Source organism: Pistacia vera, unplaced genomic scaffold (genome assembly GCF_008641045.1).
Source record: "Pistacia vera cultivar Batoury unplaced genomic scaffold, PisVer_v2 Contig715, whole genome shotgun sequence".
NCBI lineage: Eukaryota > Viridiplantae > Streptophyta > Magnoliopsida > Sapindales > Anacardiaceae > Pistacia > Pistacia vera.
Genome location: NW_022196574.1, coordinates 24,530 through 45,409, shown reverse-complemented (window position 1 = coordinate 45,409; position 20,880 = coordinate 24,530). Strand labels below are relative to the sequence as shown.

The 20,880-nt window shown below is 38.4% G+C and overlaps 1 protein-coding gene across 1 annotated transcript; it reads left to right on the top strand.

Annotated features, from left to right (window-relative positions):
- Positions 1-1,176: 1,176 nt before the first annotated feature.
- On the top strand, positions 1,177-6,536 carry LOC116114605. The gene is given in 14 exon segments (XM_031400746.1): positions 1,177-1,313; positions 2,862-3,006; positions 3,116-3,373; positions 3,485-3,662; positions 3,759-3,820; positions 3,904-4,067; positions 4,203-4,300; positions 4,647-4,705; positions 4,790-4,924; positions 5,018-5,271; positions 5,379-5,541; positions 5,767-5,842; positions 5,943-5,993; positions 6,245-6,536. Coding segments are annotated over 14 exon segments (1,998 nt in total). The 3' UTR covers positions 6,463-6,536.
- The last annotated feature ends 14,344 nt before the right edge of the window (positions 6,537-20,880 follow it).

Here is a 20,880-nt window from a genome sequence, read left to right as displayed (position 1 = left end):
TTAAGAGTTTTAAACCAAATAGGAAAGTGGAAAACACAACCCCAACACCTTAGTGATATAAATATACATCATTAGTCGATTTTTGGGGAGAGTAAGAGAGAATTAAAGGAGAAGAATGGTAAGAGAAGATCAAAGTGACAAAATTTCTAGAACTTTTGATTCGCAATATAGAGAAGTTCTTCTTAATTTTGGCTTAAACTCATGTTGATTATTTTAATAAAGATGATTGTTTCTTTTATGATGATTATGAACTAAATTAGTTTTCTAGGGCTAAGTGTAGCCCAATCCCTATGAATATGTGTTGATATAATTTTTTTAATTTTTATTAAGCATTCTTTCTATGTTTTATTATTGTGCTTAATGCTTGTAATTTTTTTGGGCCATAGAATTGAATGAATTAATGAACTAGGTTGAGATTGGGAGATGATACTTGATTAGTCTAAGGTAATAAAACCATAGGTTGAGTTAACGCTAGAGATAGATAACCGCAACTTGTGAGGTTTTGGTAAACTTCATAGAGCGTAATGATCTTTTAATACTTAAATCTTAGTTAGAGACATCTCGGGTTAGTAATTAAGTGTTAATCCGGTAATTGTTCGAGAGAAAGTTATTGGAATTCTAGGGAGTTTGACCTGTAGAAAAAGCTTAATAAGGTTAGCATAAATTATCAATACATATAAGTAGAGTTGGTGTGAAATCTATGCCCTAGGTTTAATCATCTTGCATTGCAATCAATAGTTTTGTTTAAAGTTTATTTTTCTTTCAGTTTTAAATTTTTTTTGATTGATTATTCTAGTTTAGGTTATTCTTCATAAAATTTTGGTCAATCAAATAGTAACAAGATAGTCAATTTTGGTAACTGGTAGTTAATAATTCCTTAGGGTTTGACATCTGTTATTCACTCTATATTACTTGTGTGATTCCGTGCACTTGCGGATTAGACATCATGGTCTATAGGTAATTTAAACTAGTATATATGTCTTTTCTCCATGTTTCAAACGTAAGTGAGATGGAGAAAGAAAAAGATAAACAAGCTTCTCCAATTTGTATTAATTGTAAGAAATAAACACAATTATAGAATTTTTTTTCTCAACACAGTTGGCGTAACAGAGTTACACTAACACCCGAGAATTTAGGTTAATATCATAAAATAATACGCCAACTCGATAAGGCAAAATGGCTGTTGGCATATTATTTTATGCTAATAATGCAAATGCTTGGGTTTTAGTGTACTCTTTTCCCAATTGGCGTAATTCTTTATGCCAATTGGAAAAGATACGTCAATTGTCGACCGTTGAGGAAGATCGGAACAGGTTAAACAGGAGTATTGGAGAGGGCTCAACCAACATTTCTATTTAATGGATCAACTCGTGCTTATGTTATATCATTCTCAGTTACGAGTGCTTATGCGCCTCTCTTTTTTAAGCTAGGAAATTCAATCCTGGTCAGTGATCACTATGCCTTCTTCTGCTTTGGTCATTCAACTAATCTCGTCTGGTCGGGCAAGTAATCGAGAACTCAGGAAGAGCCTTTTGATTCTGTGGAAACTACTCTGCCCTCGTCCATTGCCAAATCGACTACAATTTGAAAGGATTTGCAACACACATGAGCAAAACACTTCTATTCTCTTCAAACACAACAACACCCACACCCCCAATCACCAAAACACCAAGATATTCAATCAAACAACACCAAAATCAACCAAATCAACAAAAACCCTAACTTTTTACAAAAAGTCTAAAAGCCTAAAAAATCCATTAAACAAGTATTTATCAATAAAATCAAGTATAATGTAGTATCAAAACACTAAAAACTAACTTTCCTTTCTTGCAAACTCAAAATCACTCCAACAATGAGAAAAATCGATTTCGCTCGGATTTCTTCTCCCCACGATTTCGCTCACATTGCTTCTCCCAACCAATTTTTCAACTCAAAATCCACACTTAATCTTCACATTCGAACTGTTAAACATTGCAAATGGTCGGGTTTTGAACGAAATTGAAATCCAATGCTTTGAATTTTGATTTTTGAGATGGTGGAAAATGAGGGAAAATTGGGTTTGTACATGGGGGCATTTGCGTCAAAATGGCAACCGGTGGTTATATAGGTATAGCCGTATAGGGTTTCAATTTTTGGTTATTTACTGAAAGCCCCCAAATTCTGGTTATTTTTTAAAAACCCTTGAATTTTTATGCCCGTACAATTGGGGAAGTTAATAATAGTGTGAGATACTGAGATATGAGACCGCTCTTTCACCAATGCACCAGCCTTATCAACTTTTGTGGGATTATTACCAAAAAAAGCATGTTTTTTTCATATCCAAAGTTTTTTCTATCTAAATTAATCCTACAGTTACCTGAAATGGAGGATAAAAGTTCGTATTGCCTTAGTTTTGTCTGTTACTTCTCAATTTTCTGAGTATATAAGGAACAACTTCAATAGCTTCCTTACCATATTATAGAGATTAAATTCCATTATCTTTTTTTTTAGTGTCAGAAAGAATAACACCAGTTTCTTTTTTAGTGTCAGCAAAAATCAAACCAGTAACCATGAAGATCTTTGTATTGAGCACCCTGTGTTTCTGCTTCATCAGTCTTTCTCTTTACAGGTTTATTTTTTTATTTTTTATTTTTTTTCTCTTATTACGTTGAGAGCATTAGAAGAGAGCCATGTTTAATATTCATTGAATTTTTTTAATTTATTGATGATTATCAGTAAATAAAACATATTAATAGTTTTAATGTAACATGCGCCAATCCAAAAAGATACATTCGGCTTCGTTTATAAAAAACATATATACATAATCATTAATATTAATGTTTCACTATGATGAAGCAAAAATGTTATGTTTTGGCATTCAGGGTATCATCTGAAAAAACACAACACACTTCTTTATCGCCAAGGGGTTGGAACTCTTATGATGCCTTTATCTGGACTATTTCAGAACAAGAGTTTTTGGAAAGTGCTGAAATTGTTTCTAAGCGTCTAAAACCTCATGGATACGAGGTATAACAAAAACTTGAATCATTTGGATTCATTTCCTTTTACTTTTTCTTATACAATTAATGTTTTAATTAGCAACATGCTCTTTTCTAATGAATTGGATGGCATACAGTACGTTGTGTTGGATTATCTCTGGTATAGATAGAAAGTCCCAGGTGCCAATCTGGATTCTCTTGGATTTGATATGATGGATGAGTGGGGGAGGATGGTTCCAGACCCAGATAGATGGCCTTCATCCAAAGGTGGAAAAGGGTTCACTGAAGTAGCCAAGAAAGTACATGATATGGGTCTAAAGTTTGGGATTCATATCATGAGAGGATTAAGCACACAAGCATATAATGCAAACACCCCAATCTTGGATGTTGACAAGGTATTTGTATTGTTTCTTCACCTTAGCTTCCTCAACAGTTAAATAATTTATATGAAAGAGTTTGTTCTGAAAATTATTATCAATGGTATTTCCTTTTTGTCTTTTCATTAGGGAAGTGCTTTTGAGGATCAATCAGGCAAACAGTGGCGAGCAAAAGATATAGGATTCCAGGACAAGACTTGTAAATGGATGCCACATGGATTTATGAGCATAAATGCTACCTCGGAGGCTGGAAAAGCTTTCTTGAGATCACTGTATAAAGATTACATTGAGTGGGGTGTTGACTTTAGTAAGTTGAAAACTAATTCAAACTTATCTTGCTTGGTCTATATATATTTAAATTTTCTGGCTTAATAACCGTTTATAAGATTTTAATTTTTTGCAGTAAAACTTGACTGCGTATTTGGTGATGACTTTGATAAAAATGAGATAGTCTATGTTTCAAAAGTAAGCAATATTGTTTAGTGACATTGGTTTACATTCCCAATTAAAGAGTTGAAAGGTAATACATGTTAAGTGCGTTTGTGCAGCTTCTTAAGGGGGCGAATCGCCCGCTTGTGTTTTCTTTGTCCCCTGGAGCCAAGGCTACACCTGCTATGGCCAAAGAAATAAGTCAACTAGTAAACATGTACAGGATAACTGGGGATGATTGGGATACATGGCCAGACCTTGCAGCCCATTTTAATATTTCAAGGTAGAATAAGAATCTATACACTTATAAGCTTAGATAACAATCTTAGTATTGCCTTTTTTGTTTTTTGTTCTTTTCCAGTTTCTGCCCATTTATTCCTCTTCATATACTTGATCATACATGTCACTATTGCTTCAGGGATTTCGCTGCTGCTAAATTGATTGGTAGAAAGGGCTTGCGTGGGAAATCATGGCCTGACTTGGATATGCTTCCACTGGGGTGGCTTTCTGAACCAGGTTATATATCTAATCAAATTGTTGATCTCTTTCTTCTGTGCATATTCTACACCTTTTGACTGCAGGAGAAACAAAATCATTAAGTATTATAACTTAACATATGGCTTGCAAAACTTATTATGCTTGAATATAAATCTTCTTTTGAGCAAGGGACCTTGTTTCTTGGATTATCTTAGAACATAAATCTTCAATTATATTTGCTGATTACCTAGCACACTAGACATCTTAATGTCTTGGTGATTGAAAAAGCTTGGATGGTTAGATTGGATAATTTATATGAAAATGAGTTTCTAGACTGGATGAAAACCCACAAACTTATAATTGGGATATTGTCATATTATTTCAGTTGCAAATGACGGTCCGCACAGAGCTTCTAGACTTACTTTCGATGAGCAAAAAACTCAGGTATGCTTGGATAAGCACATCTGAATTAGTATTATGATACTTGGTGAACAAGCATTCTTTTTATATCTTAAGCCTTTTTAACAGATGACTTTGTGGGCTATGGTCAAGTCTCCTCTCTTGTTTGGAGGAGATGTAAGGAAACTTGATGATACTACATATAGTCTGATTACAAATCCTACTGTGCTGGAGATAGACCATTATAGCTCAAACAATAAGGAGGTATGTAATTGACATCTTATTGTTATATACACCAAGTCTGAAGAATAAAATTTCTTCTAATGCATCTTATCTAACTTTGTGTTGCATATACAGTTTACTGAAATTCTTGGACTACCAATAAAAGAAACTACTAACAATAATAGTACCGGCGATACTGCAAACAATAATGCGAGCGCACCAAAAGCAAATCCTATTTTTCATCTCACCAGCTGCCAGGATCCCAAAGCACAAGGTTGGACAACTGCAACTGATCAGAATCAAGGGAAAGTCTGCTGGAAAGAGAACTCAGGGAACAGCTCCGGTGAACCTATATGCCTATATCCGAGGAATTTACCTCTTTCTGCTACGTAATATTTCCTTATCATAATTACTTTTACTTGTTTGATTTTTTTTTTTTGTTAACTTTTGCATTTATCACAACTGTTGACATAATATATATGAATGGTTATGAAAGGAATAACGAGCAAATCTCTGCACAACATTATCAGTTATCAGTACTAAATTCATTAGCAAGTGAAGAAACTGAACACTGCTTGGATGCTAGTCCAAAGCCTTATCGTGCATCAAAATTATCTGGAAAAAATTCAATATCCAAGTGCAGAAAAGATGCCCTCCAGGTATCTTTTAAAATCAATTATTTTGTAGATAAGGATAAAAATGGTTAATATTCAAAGAAGGGAAGAACAAGCAGGTTTTTTTATTGGTTGACTGATTGCCTAATATCCTAATGCTAGTTTCTATTATATGATTATCAAACACTAAAACTTATGTATGTTATTTCCATAATTTTATATTATTCCCAAGTCAGGTTATGATTGATTGAGACTGTCTATGAAATGCAGATGTGGGAGTTGAATTCTAGTGGTGCTCTTGTAAACAATTATTCTGGTCAATGTGCCACAGTGAATTTAGTTCAAGGTGATATCTTTAAGCAAATTTGCTACATGCTGGAAGCAGATTTTTGAAAAATCTTCTTCTCGTATGATTTTTCTCAGATACTAATTGATGAATTATGCAGCTCAAGGAGTTGCTGAAGGAATTCGTTCTTGGATTGCAACTGGAAGAAAAGGTCTGTTTTATTTAAAATTATGCTATATTTTCCTGGCCAATTGAAATAATTTCTGCTGCATTAAGGTAAGGTAAAAGGTATACATGATAATGAAAAGGAAAAAGGATATATTTTCATGGAAAGAAGATATCTCAAGAGTTGTTGGTTACATTCAGGATTGAATAATCTGCCACCCACTTCTCATAAAAGTTATTTATGCATAGTTTCATTGCTTTCCGAGTCAACTAGATGATTCTTTTTAATGATATCAGGAGAAGTATATGTCGCATTCTTCAATCTAAATTCTGATAAGACGGCAATATCAGCGAAAATATCAGACTTGGCAAAGGCACTTCCAGGTAAAAACTTGAAAGCAGGTTCATGCAAGTGCCAAGAAGTTTGGAGTGGAGAAGATTTAGGAGTTTTGAAACATTCAGTGTTGATCGAAGTAGAGACGCACGGGACTGCCCTATTTGTTCTTAATTGTTGATTTGTCCAAGGGAATCAGAGCACTTCAGTTATCTGCTGTCTCAATTATTTTGCACGCCTTAAGCGAAAACAACTCCTACTGTATATTATAGTTGATTATGTATTATATCTAACTAAGTCTTACTGTATATTATAAATAATAATTTGTGACTTTTTATATATATAATAATAACAAGTTTTATTTTGCTACTAAAATTGACTTCTAGATTTTTATCAATATAATAGATTCTCTTCTAATTAGATAGTGTTAGAGGATTTTAATTACCTTTTGTAATAAATTTCTAAGTTCTAACAACGAAATTATAAGTATATTTGAAAAGATACTTAGACAATGAGGCCAGAAAAAAAAAAAAATCTAATCTCTTCAGAACTGTAAATATTCGATAATAGATTTCTGTTGTAAAATTATCTATAATCCAACTATTTATAATGTAATGAAGTAACGTATAAAATAATCAATGAATTATAAAATAATAATAATAATAATAAATGGTGTTACATTTTTAAGTTCAAAAATTAAGTTGATATAACTTAATCTGTCGAACCATGATGTGTTTTTTTATTAGTCTCAACATAAATTATACAAAAAAAAAAAAAATTGTATTAAAAAAATGTTTGACCTCGTTGACCCCACAAAGACCCCGGTTGACTAGGGCAGGACCGGGGGATCAACTCATCTTCGCAGGCTAGGCCCCAGGAATCCCTTAGGAGCCGAGGAGGGGCCCGAAGAATGGGATCCTTGACCCACACCAATCCCTATGTCTAAATAAACCTCATCCATTTACCAAAAAAAAAAAACCTTACTTTTATATTTTTACTACTTATATTATACTTTCTCAATCCTTGATATATAAATTCTGTAAATGCGCAACTCAATTGAAAGTTATAAACAATAAAATATGATAAAGTTAACCCAAAGAATTTATTGCATATATGTTATTGCCCAAACTCATTTCATCTTGATTGTTAAAAATAAAATTAGCGTTTATGATGTAGAAAAGAAAATGAAATAATTTTAAGTTAATAGCAAAAGATTATTCTAGATTAACTGTATATAAAATACTTTTGAGTCTTATTTAGTAATTTTCATAAGGATAAAACTATAAATATGAAGAAAATAACAATTTGGGCCAACTAAGAAAAAAGGTGGGGGGGTCAATAGCATCACTCTTTTTCTTACCAGTTTAAATTATTATTGTTTATTTTTTATATTTAAATATATATTTTTTAGTAAACATTTAAGATTAAAAATAAGCTATAATAAATAAAGATAAGATGAATATCAATTTAAATAATATATAAAAGTGAAAATAAATAAAATTATAAAAAATAAAAAAAATTGACTTGAAATATGAATGAAACTCTTAAGTGACAATCCAAAATTATATTGGCTAGTTTTATAAAACTAATAGGACAATAACTAATAAACTTTTAAATGATATTTAATGTTGGGAGATGGAATATTATAATAAAATAAATGATAGGTGTAAGTTTTTTTTTTTTTTTTTAAAAAGGAAACAATATCAAAATTTGACTTTTAAATAGCACGTATTAATAATTTAATGATAGTAATGGGATTTAAGGAGTTGATAAAAGATTTGTTTGAAAATAAATTACATATTTATTAAGTGAAATTTTATAACGGTAAGAGATTAATAATTCGTTGATAGACATTAACAATTTTAATTGAATTCAATTTCCAATGAAATAGATAGATTATTGAAAGAAAAAAATTATTTAAGCAAAAAATTAATTTTATAATATCGGGTAATAATATTGTAAAATAATTAAAAATAATATCCTAATTAATTGCATTTTTAAATTATTTTATGAAATATTTTTGGTGGGAGGTTTTTCATGGACACTCCCAAGTCCAAAGAGACCCACAAGTTTCAGAACACTCCCAAGTCCAAAGAGACCCACAAGTTTCAGAACACTCACACCCTTATGGTTGACAGATACTTTGTGAAACGCTAATCGGAACACAAAATCTTGTACAATGATTAATATATCTTTATTTTGTCTTTTCTCATTATTATTATTATAACAATAATAGTAAACTAATATATGATATTTCTCATATAAACAAAATATTAAATATATTAAATTATTTAAAAATATTAAATTTTGACAATTCGATAAGACATAAACAAATTGTTATTTTATTGTGTTGTTTATTTTACCTTATAATAGTTATTTTTCATTAGACCTAGCAAAAAGGTACTTCTACTCGTGGGACAACGAGTATCCACATGAAAGGGGTGGGTACAGATACCCCTAAAATTTACCTGTGAAAATTTTACCTGTATTCGGCCCATTCGTGAAAAATGCGAGTGGGCCGAGTAATGCTTGTGGGTACCCGCATATTATTTAAAAAATTAAAACCCTAAAATCATTTTCCCAATCTCTCTCACACACAAACCGACACCACGTTTCTCTCAATCAGACAAAGAAGAATTGGAAGGGTGAAGATTGAAGAAGAAGAAGAAATATGAAAGAGTTGAGAGGGAGAGAAAGACAAAGAAGAATTGGAGCGAGGGAGAAGAAGAAGATGAAGAAGAAATATGAAAAAGGGAGAGGGAGAAAAAGATGAAGAAGAATTGGGGAGAGGGAGAAGAAGAAGAAGAAATATGAAAAAGTGGAGGGGGAGAAAATACAAAGAAGAATTGGAGAGAGGTAGAAGAAGAAAAAATATGTAGGGGGAAGGGAGGAAAAGACAAGAAAACTTGGAGAGAGAGGGAAGAAGAAGACGAAGATGAAAAGAAATATTTGGGAGTAAAGAAATAAATGGGAGAAAAAACTTAAAAACAAAAAAATTGAGAAGAAAAATTTTAAAAAGCAAAATAAACGGGTGACCCGCAGGTCCGTACCTGCACGGATGGGTACAGGTTATGCATTTCTCGACCCAAGACCCGGATTCGTTTTACCCGCTACCTGTAACTATCCGACCCGTACCTGCCCGGCTCGCCCATTTGCCAGGTCTATATTTCATAAATATCATTCAATTACAAGGATGTAAGTATTGCATTATGAAACTACAGGGGTGTCAGTGTTTCGTTTTGATACATGTGGGTCTACTTGTTCTTTAATTATACTTCAAAGGTGTCCATGGAAAAAGAAACATAAGCATAACATTAGGTTGTAAGTTGTAATAAATTTAATAAAGCTTTTAGTAATTTGTAACGTGGACTACAAACATAAATGTTTGATAATTGTCATTAATTTTGTCAAACTTGTATGATAAAATCGGTGGGAAATGTGGGATGAAGACATTAAGTTATGTGGAGTATTTAGAGACTGGGAAGTTCTAAGTCATTGACTTACAAGTGTTTTCACATTTTGTTACCAATCAGTCGTCAATCCTCCAAGGAGGAGCCAGTTTCAAGACTGCTAGAAGAAAAGGGGATTCTAAATAGATGTAATTTGATGGAAGAAAAACTTACATTATTATTATTATTATTTAATTTATTTTTCTAGGAGGTGAGGTGAGTAGGAATCTTAGAATATGTTTCTTGTGATAATTACTATAAACCCTTTCGAGGTTTGATCAAACTTGGAGGGTTTACATAGTCATCCCTATGTTTGTTTATGGTGGGATGAACATAATTACGGCTGAAAAGATACTAAACAAGATCTTATTAAAACTGTCAATTAGTTAATTAAGATTTTATTTTCCTATATGATTGTGGGAAAACACAATCGATATCGGGTGAAGAAGCTCATTTGTAGGACAAAGAGACAACGATGACAAATATTTTGGATGAATGGCTGCTTATGCTCCACAAAGTGACCCAAAAAGGCTATTGTTATGCCCAAAAAACCAAGGCTGATGTGAGCCCAAATGAGCAAGGACCAATCAGAATTCAGAAAGGTTTTCTGCTGTCTAGATGCAGCCACGTCCCGCAAGGATGAAAAGGGTAAGGCTAACGTCAGTGAGGCAGGTGAACGTCAGACTTATGAATGGTTAAGAACTGTCCACCTGTTAAAGCCCTACACGATTTAATGATATCTCTAGTGCAGACAACCAATGGGAAGCGGGATAGGAATTGTACCACACCTGCCCGCACACAGAATCATGATTACCAGCTTCAATCCTTCAACTATAAATAGAAGGGCCTCCTCTATTTTACGAGATTGGCTCATCCACCGCTCAAAACATATACTCTCTCTCTCCCTCTTTCTCTCTCTCTCTCTCTCTCTCCACATTTGTTTTCTCTATTTTAATCCAGCTCACCGAGTGCGACCTAATTGTAATCACCCATTAATATAATCACAATGGACGTAGGATTCACTTTAGAGCATCCGAACCACTTTAAAAAGTGCTACCCATTCAATATCTCTTTTTATACTTCCATACCACGTGTGATTTCTAAGTCTGCTTAGCACTTCACACACGTGAATAGTTGGTGTCAAAATCAAGCATCAACAGTTTGGTGTTAGAGGAAGGGCCTGATTTTGTATCTGCTCTTCATCAAAAACCTCTGACCAATCCTGTCCACCAATAAATGGCTCGTGGTTTTGAAACTGAGAGAACCAATATCGACAATGAGGAAATCCCCCAGGTACAGAATGACACTTCTCTTAAAGTGCCGCCAATCTTGTAAAGTATCATGACGAATATTCCTTCAGGCTCACAGCTTGACCCGACCGTGATGAATTACCTGGAGAGGTTCAACAATACTCTCCAAACGGTTAGTAGGAGGCTAGACCGTTTGGACCGGGTCTTGCCACCGGAGTCCAACGAGGCCTGTACCGCATGCACTACAGCACGTAAAAGTAAGGGGAAACAAATGGCGAGTAGTAGACCAAAGGGCTTCGAGGGGCTAGTGAACACTGGTCATGCAGCAGGTAGAATACACGTGGCATTACGACTTGGTGACATGTCGCAACATGAGCCGTCCCACACCGCGTCGTATGGGTACACCCATAAAAGTTCAAGGCGGGGAGATTCTCAGCCTCATCAAAATAATGGTCCCGACCATCGTCGTCGAGGTAACCCCCACCGTCCGCGGGTCAGTTCTAACCACCACGGGGGTCAAGAAAACTCCCCAAGCCATTCGCTACCCTCACACGGCTCTAACCAGTGTGTGTCAGAGTATACCAAAGCCTTCGACCGAGTAGCAGAAGTTCCTCGTTGTGATGGCGACAAAAATCAATACACTCCTTTGAATGTCCCAATGTCGACAATTCTAGATAAGTCAGAGGAGACCAATCTGCTTGGAGAACCGGAGCCCATGAAGAATCCCCCCTTGGCCAAGAAAAGCAAAAAGTACTGCCGCTATCATTGGGACAATGGGCATCACACTAATGAGTGTCGGGCACTCGAGCAAGAAATTGAAAACCTCATCAAACAGGGACACTTCAAGGAGTATGTTGATGGTCCGACTCCCGTTCGGAAAAAGGATCAAGAGGAACAAGGGAAGAAGCATCGTGGTCGCTATGACGATGCACTCATCATCGCACCTGAAATAAGTCGGTGTGAAGTCCACAAAATGTTAGTGGATAATGGAAGCATCGTGAATATCCTGTTTCAGCAAGCTTTTGAAAGAATGCAATTGGACGAGGCAGAACTGAAGCCTGGCTTCTTCCCCTACTACGATTTTACTAGGGATCATCTGATTCCTAAGGGAACGATTGCACTCCCCGTCAGGGTGAAACCAACAAAATGACCAAGATGAAGGAGTTCTTGGTGGTAGACTATCCATCCACCTTCAATGGCATCCTGGGATGACCTCTACTACAGAATTTCAAGGCTGTCACCTCTATCTACCATCTAAAGATAAAGTTTTCCACCCCGACAGGGATCAAGGAAGTGCAAGGATCCCAATGCGAATCTCGTGACTGCTACATAAGGGCAGTCCAAATGGCGTGCAAAGGAAAGGGAAAGCCAATAGGCTTCCCTAAGCAGGCCATGGCGATCAGTAGAATCGAGCCACGGCCTAGACCAGCAGAGGACAGCATGGATCCTCGCATCCAAGAGTGCCCTCACAGCGGGCCAGTTGAGGACCTATCTACGGTATCAGTCAATGAAAACAAGTCGACCAGAGTATTAAGAATCGGAAGGACTCTCAACCCCTAGCTCGCTGAAAGCCTGACGAGCTTCCTTAGAGAGAATGTCGATGTTTTTGCATGGATTCACGCTGATATGGTCGGGGTCAACCTGAATGTAATATGTCATGCACTAAACATTGACGGTGCAGTCAAGCCGGTTCGCCAGAAGAGAAGAGCAATGGACCCTGAACGCTATCCTGCCCTGAAAAGTGAGGTGGATAAGCTCCTTTTGAATAGGTCTATTCGAAAGGCGTTTTACTCGAGCTGGGTTGCCAATCCAGTCTTGGTAAAGAAGCCCAATGGGAAATGGCGAACCTACGTAGACTTCACCGACCTCAACAAAGTCTATCCGAATGATAGCTTTCCCTTGCCAATGATCGACCAACTCGTTGATGCGACCTCTGGCCACAAGCTGCTAAGTTTTATGGACGCCTACTCGAGGTACAATCAGATCTTGAAGTACGCACCAGACGAAGAGCATACCTCGTTTGTTACAAACTGGAGACTGTATTATTACAAGGCCATGCCCTTCGGCTTAAAGAACTCAGGGGCAACTTACCAACAGCTAGTCAACCGTATGTTTTCTGAACAGATCAGCAAAACGATGGAAGTCTATGTTGATGACCTGCTAGTTAAGTCGCATGTCGCTTCAGATCACATAGCGCATCTCGCTGAAATGTTCGACGTGCTCCGGAAGTACATGATAAAGCTCAACCCTCTCAAGTGTTCATTCGGGGTATCCTCAGGAAAGTTCCTGGGGTACCTGGTTAACCAATGGGGAATTGAAATCAACCCTAAAAAGATCCAAGCTCTCCTCGATATGAAAAAGCCCCACTAGCAAAAAACAAGTTTAGAGCTTGAATGGCAGGATAGCGGCTCTAAGTCACTTCATATCGAGAGCAACATATCGTTGCTTGCCATTTTTTAATGTACTTAAGGCCAACAAGAAATTCGAATGGACTCTAGAGTGCGAACAAGCCTTTTAGAGTATAAAAGAACACCTCGGAAGACCACCTCTCTTGTCCAAGCCTCTTCCAAAGGAAATTCTACTCCTATACCTGTCTATCTCCCAACATGCGGTCAGTGCAACTCTCATTTGAGAAGAAGGCAGAGTTCAATGGCCAGTGTATTACGCGAGCAAGCGACTGCTGGACGCTAAGATGCGATATCCAGAAATGAAGCAATTAGCTTATGCCCTGCTAATCGCCTCCAAAAAGTTGCGACCCTACTTCCATGCCCACACAATCCATGTTCTGACCAACTACCCGCTTAGGAAAGTTCTTCAGAAGCCGGAGGCTTCAGGTAAGTTACTTAAATGGGCAATGGAATTGAGTCAATTCGCTCTACATTATAGATCGAAAGCAACCATCAAAGAATTCTCATACTAGCCCGATCGAAGACCCGAGCAATCGACCAGCGAAGTTATCTAGGAGACCGCTCAGAACCTGTCGACTTGGAGCCTCTATGTCGACTTGAAGCCTCTATGTCGATAGTTCCTCGAACAGGAGAATGGCTGGAGTAGGTCTTTTCCTCCTCAGTCCTGAAGGGACACGCATTCATGGAATCCTTTGGTTTGGGTTCTAAGCTACTAATAATGAGGTCGAGTATGAAGCGCTGCTCGCTGGTTTGCAACTAGCGAGAGAAATGGGATCCGACGTAATCAGTATTCACAACGACTCCCAGCTGGTTGTAAATCAGATCTTGGGAGAATACCAAGCCAAGGAAGAAAACATGATCAACTATCTGAAGAAAGCAAAGGCTACACTCAAGCCTTTCAAGCACTTCACAATCACGCAAATCCTGAGAGATAGTAACTCTGTTGTAGACGCCTTGGCAAAGATAGCCTCATCGCTAGAGTGAGGTATGCTGGACAATATTCCAGTTTGGTATATAGAGATTCCTAGCATCAGCTCACTTGAACAGACAATAGCTACAACATAATCAATCTCTTAGATAACCCCAATCATTCAATATCTCTGAGATGGGACCCTGCCTAGCAACAAGACAGAGGCAAAAATCCTGCGCACCAAAGCTGCTTGTTACACTCTCGTTGGGGATCAGTTGTACAAGCAAGGGTTTAATGCCCCTCTCTTTCGATGTGTAACCGACGAAGAAGCATATTATGTTATGAGGGAGATACATGAAGGGATCTATGGTAATCACACTGCCGCTCGATCCCTCGCTAATAAGATTATCCGCCAAGGATACTATTGGCCCCTGCTTCGAGAAGACACTTTCAACTTTGTAAAAAAGTGCGACAAGTGCCAGTAGTTCGCGAACATCCCACGAGCTCCTTCCCACTAGCTGACCATAATGACCAGCCTCTAGTCATTCTCTATGTGGGAAATTGACCTTATTGGGCCTATGTCTACCGGGAAGGGGGTCGTCAAGTATGTCATGGTTGCGGTAGATTACTTCACAAAATGGGCAGAAGCCGAGCCCTTGGCTACAATCACTACTAAGAAGCTCAAAGACTTCGTCTTAAAAAACATAATGTATCACTACGGGATTCCTCATACTCTCATCTCTGATAACGGAAAGCAATTCGACAATAAGGAATTTAAACAATTTTGCGATGAGCTGGGGATCCATAAAAAGTTCACCTCAGTCACAAGACCGCAAGCCAATAGTTAAGTTGAAGCTGTCAACAAAACTATCAAGCACACTTTGAAGGCCAAGCTTGGCACTGCCAAAGGTAATTGGGTTGATGACCTCTCTGAAGTTCTGTAGGCGTACAAAACGACTCCGAGAACCTCTACTTAGAAAACGCCATTCTCGCTAGCATATGGCTACAAGGCGATGATCTCGGTGAAAGTAAGGCCTGGTTCACTTTGGAGAGACTTGTTCAATGAAACGGATAACGAAACGCTTTTACATGCAAGCCTGGACCTAGTCGAAGAACATCGCGACAAGGCTCGGTTGAGAATAGCGTCTTACCAACAGCGTGCGAAAAGGTTCTTCGACTCCAAGATCAAAAGAGGAGACTTCCAGGTCGGCGACATGGTTCTAAAAGAAGTCCTTCTCTGCATAAGCGAACCAAGCGCGGGGGTATTAGGACCCAACTGGAAAGAACTATACCGCATCGCCAAAGTGATACAATGTATCACCTTAAGAGGCTTAACGGTCCCGAAGTACTGCAAGCTTGGAATGCTGAACATCTTCGCCCCTATTATCAGTAATTGCGAGCTCGCACTCAGTTTTCCACCTCTTTTACTTGTAAAGTTTTCCTTGTAACCTTTATGAATAAGATCGTTCTTCTCCACCTTAAATAAATGTCTTCCATAATTTTATTCGTTGTAATATTTTTACAAGTTTCTTGATGAGATGTGATATTAGTTTTGTAAAGTATTCGAAATTGTAAATGTCTAAAAATACTCTTTTCATATATGTAATTTACAAAAGTACAGTGGGCGGCCAAAAAGAAAGAGTCAAAAGAAAGAGCATAAAAGGTGATCACTAGCCTCTACCTCCAGGTTCTATGGGCGCGACCTCTTTGTCCCTCAGTTGGTCGTTGACTGTCAGGTCAATTGCTGGATCCTCAGGAACGTATTCCTTTGGCTGATTATCCTCTGGAGGAGGCTCTTGTTCCTCCTCCTCCCCAGCCTCGTCATCAGCTCGGGCCATGGAAGCAAGGATGTCTTGATATTCAATGGGGAGGTCGGAGAGATCCATTCCCGGGTTCCTTAGACACAAGTTGTAAATGGCTTGAATTGCCTAGTCAGTGGCCTTCCTTTCGAGTTCAAAGCTCTTTCGTTTCATCTGATCAGTCAATGAAGTGACCCGTCCTTGGGAAAGCTCGAGGTCTATTTTCAATGCTCTCTTTTGCTTCTCAAAGTTCTCCCACAATCGAGCTCTCTCTTTCTCCGCCTTCACGAGATGCTCCGAGTTCGCCTTCAGCTCTTTCTTTTTCTTGCCATTCTCTTTTGTGAGTCTGGCTATTGTCCTCTAGAGTTGTTTGTTCTCCTCGCCTCTCTTTTCGAGCTCAGCCTTTTGGAAATCCACGGTGCTAAGGGCAAAGTTTTTCTCCATAATGTATTGATTCGCCTAGATGTTGAACAACTTCACCTCCGCATCCTAAACTTCGAGGTCCTTTTTCAATTTGGCATTCTCCTCTTTTAGGTCATGGATCCTTCTAGCATAGTCTAGATTAACCTTATGTTGTGCCATGTGCAAGGCAAGCAAGGTCTACATAAGAAAGGAAGCAAGAGTTAAACCCCATTTTTTCAAAAATTATTAAGGCAAGAAAATCAGCTAAGGTTGAAGTCCTCGTTGAGGACGAGTTGCCCTACCTGGCTTTGTAGTTGAAGAGCAATGGTCATCAAGTCTATGGGTCGGGAAGCCACGAACTCCTCGAAGGTCGAAGCCAGTTGGCACTCCAGTAGGGTATACACCACCGGCTGCAAGTGCTCCAGGATTGCCCCATAGAATCCAACATTGACTTGTCTGCCTCCGCAGGAACTGGCAACTCATCGACCCACTGTTTGTCTGCTCTCCTGCGGGTAACCAGAGTCTCTTCTGCCCGAGCTCTTGGGGATCGCTGAAACGCTTGATGCGTGCCTTGGGTGGAAAGCCTGGTAAGGCTGCGAACTCTCAGGCTATACCCCTACACCCTCTGACTCGGACTCCGATTCCTCAGCCTGCAGCTGTTTTCTTTTCTTAGTCTTTTGGCCCATGGTTTTCTTCTTAGGGGCGTGAGCAACCACGGACCGAGGAGTTTCCTCATGTCGCTCTGAGGGTGTTCGCCCTTCGACGCCAATTTGTATCCCTCCTGTGGTGATATCACTAGGGACTGCCTCGACTGGCTCAGTCGGAACGACTTGGGAAAACACGAACTTTCTCGAAACCTTGGGCGGCATGATCGCTGCGCACCATAGAAGTATGATAGTGAAACAGATCGCCGTAGGCAACCAAAAAGCGTTCTAAGTATGGGGATACTCACGGTCTGACTCTAAGGACGCTTCCAGATTAAAAAAGTCATACTTTCTCAATTGACAGTGGTCATGAGTAGTCTCGCATCATGACAATGGTCTAGAAGACCATCGAATGCAACGATTCGGTTGTAATCCGTTAGGGTCGCCAACCTGGTCGTCTTATTTCCTGCAAAGAGAAAAAAGGGTTCGTTAGATACAAAAACCGAAGGAGGAACAACTTGCAAATGAAAAGAAAAAACCTACTTGGCTCCCTAAACTGGCAGACGCCGTCATATTCAAAAAAGAAAAATTTGGTTTCATAAGCCCCGACGTTACTGGGGTAACCAAATATCCCTCCCTCGATCGTAGACCGCTTCGAGAGGTAGAAAGAATCTTTATCTTTGCTCTTCTTCAGATAGTAAGAGCATGCGAGCTCCAATGCTGTCAGCTCGCCAAGGCCGTTTTCACCACATGCAATATATATAGCAATAGTTATTATATACGCATTGGGCGTTAATTGCATTGGTGCGACCTCGAAGTGGTTAAGGATCGACCTAACAAAGGGGTGAAAATGTATCAGTACCCCACATTTAAAGATCGTCTCCCAGATCACAGCCTTTCCCTCTGGACGGTTCCAAGCTGTACGAGTTCTGTGTTGATAGACATTCATGCTAAGAGCGTACTGGTCCATTGCCTTTTGTATCTCCTCTCGGGTGATCACTAACAAGGTCTCTGGCACGGAACCCGCTGGAGCGGCTGGCGCCTGCGAGCTCATGCCATCGACTGCCCTGGTCACTGAGGCGTCCATTGCTCCTAAGGTCTGAGAAAAAGGGGCGACATAAAAAAATAATAATAATAAAAGAAAGAGAAAAGCTTAGTCTTCGTATAGTGTTCTGTACGATGACGTAAAAGAGCAAAAGAAACCCTAATGTATCTTCCTAAAACCCTAAAAAACCTTTGGGGGTGAACCCCCAAGGGTCCATGCCCTAAGTTCTCGTCTTTTAGAAAAAATGAACCCCTCTCCTCACCACTATCCTGGGATACACCCCACAAGAGCTTACTGGACAGCCCATACCCACCATTATCACAAAAGTCGAGCAAATCAGCCGAATAATAAAAGAAAGTGAGGGAGAAATCTTTCTTACCTCTTGGCGGTGGGGAATGAGCTTTTTGTCGTAGCATACGGTGCGCATCAACAGAAAAAGACGGACTGACTTTGTGAGAGCTTCGTTTTTCTTTCTAAGAATGTGAGTTTTGTGGCAAAAGTCTGAAGCAGATCCGGGGTTTTATAGGGGGAAAATGACGATTGGTTTTCTGAGCAAGCAACTCTTGGGTGGGATACGTTTCTCACCATTGATTACGACCACGTGTCGTTAATCCGCAAGAAAAGTAATCCCCATGTTTCGTAAGCACCAATCGACATTTCCCTCCATTGGAGTAACCAAACGACGGCACGGTTACCCTCCTCCACATTAAATGCGCCTCCATTCGCATTTTATGCCCTGAAAAAGAATGTTGTTTTAGCATGGCTCGCATTAAATGCGCATGGCTAGCACTTATTGCGTAATGGACAAGCTTGTCAGAATAAAAGTTATTTTATTGGTTAGGTGAACCGTTACGCGCAATGGATAACATCTGAAGAGGTCGTTCGAATAAACACTCTTCGTCATGCATCGACTTCAAAACGACGTGATTCCTTGCCTTTGGTAAAAGATGTGCTTAGTCTTTTCAGGTCACGAGTTATGGTCGAGACTCGGTGCATGTTGATATGACACTGATTGGGATCTGACTCAAGTCGTTGAACCTATCAGAAAAAAACCACATCAGGTCGCTAGTGTAGTTCTTAAGGATCCATACAGCTCGATCGACTTGATCAAGTGTTATCCGGGACAAGCTGAGTCGCGGCATAATCATGAAGTTCTCAAGGTTCAATCCTTAAACCTTAAAAACTGGGGGGGCTTCTGTTATGCCCAAAAAATCAGGGCTGACGTAAGCCCAAATTAGTAAGGACCAATCAGAATTCATGAAGGTTTTCTGCCATCTAAATGCAGCCACGTCCCGCAAGGACGAAAGGGGTAAGGCCATCGTCAATGAGGCAGGTGAACGTCAGGCTTATGAGTGGCTAGGAATTGTCCATCTACTGAAGCCCTATGTGATTTAAGGATATCTCTCGTGCAGACAACCAATGGAAAATGGGTTAGGAATTATACCACTCTTGCCTGCACGCAGAATCATGATTACCAACTTGAATCCTCCAACTATGAATAGAGGCTCCTCCTCTATTTTACGAGATTGGCTCATCCACCGCTCAAAACATATACTCTCTCTCTTTCTCTCTCTCTCTCTCTCCACATTTATTTTCTCTATTGTAATCCAGCTCGCCTAGTGCAACATGATTGTAATCACCCATTAATATAATCACAATGGACGTAGCATTCGCCTTAGAGCATCCGAACCACTTTAAAAAGTGCTATATGTTCAATATCTCTTTTAATCTTTCATACCACGTGTGATTTTTAAGTCCGCTTAGCACTTCACACGCGTGAATAGTTGGTGTTAAAATCAAGCATCAACAGTTTTATATATATATATATGTTAATTTACCCTTTTTAGTAAGTGTTAAAAGATGAATGGTTGATCTTTAAAGTTTTAAATTTTCTCAATTCCAAATGATTTTGTTTCTTTTAATCTGCTGCAAGTTGTAGCTTTCAGATTCAGACTACATCTAAACGATGCTAAACCTAAAACTCAGTAAGTTAGGTAGAGCAAATCCTTTTCTTAAATCAATTAAAAAATTCGCTCATAAATCACGTACAAATTGGATAGAATTATTCTGTGAAGATTTGTCTAAAATTAGTAGTTTAATGACATGATTAGTCATATTTATGTAGATTTCTCATCACAAATCTATTGATTATACTACTTCAACAAGTGGTTAGAGTTAAATCTCTTACCATTGGTGCGTTAATCGAACTCCTAATTATCATGTAAAGAAGCATAAAGTTGACAAATGAGTATCTTAATTAGGATAATTACATCTGGGGGCAATAATTAAATTAAATTATTGCTTTTGTGGAAATAAAGTTAACATCTTTAGCTGGAACAAGAAACTGAGAAGTGCATTCTGACATTAAAAGAATTTGCCATATCTGAATTGATTGGTGAATGGAAAGGCCGGCACTTACTGTTAACCCATCATCAAAGAAAATGCCATATTAATGAAGTCCAAGTTTTCGGGATTCGCAAATAATTTCCCTTTAAAAACTAAAAAAAGTGCAACTCAAACAAAAGATTTGGATTAGTTCACTGAGCACACAAATATTATATCATATTTCAGAGACTGAACAGATCAAGGTAAAATTTAAAGTAAATTTGTTTTTTTTTTTTTTTTTGCAGAGCAGTCCTTTTGTGGCGGCTGGGGTTGTCTCATAAAACTGTCAATGTATGACTCCTTGAAA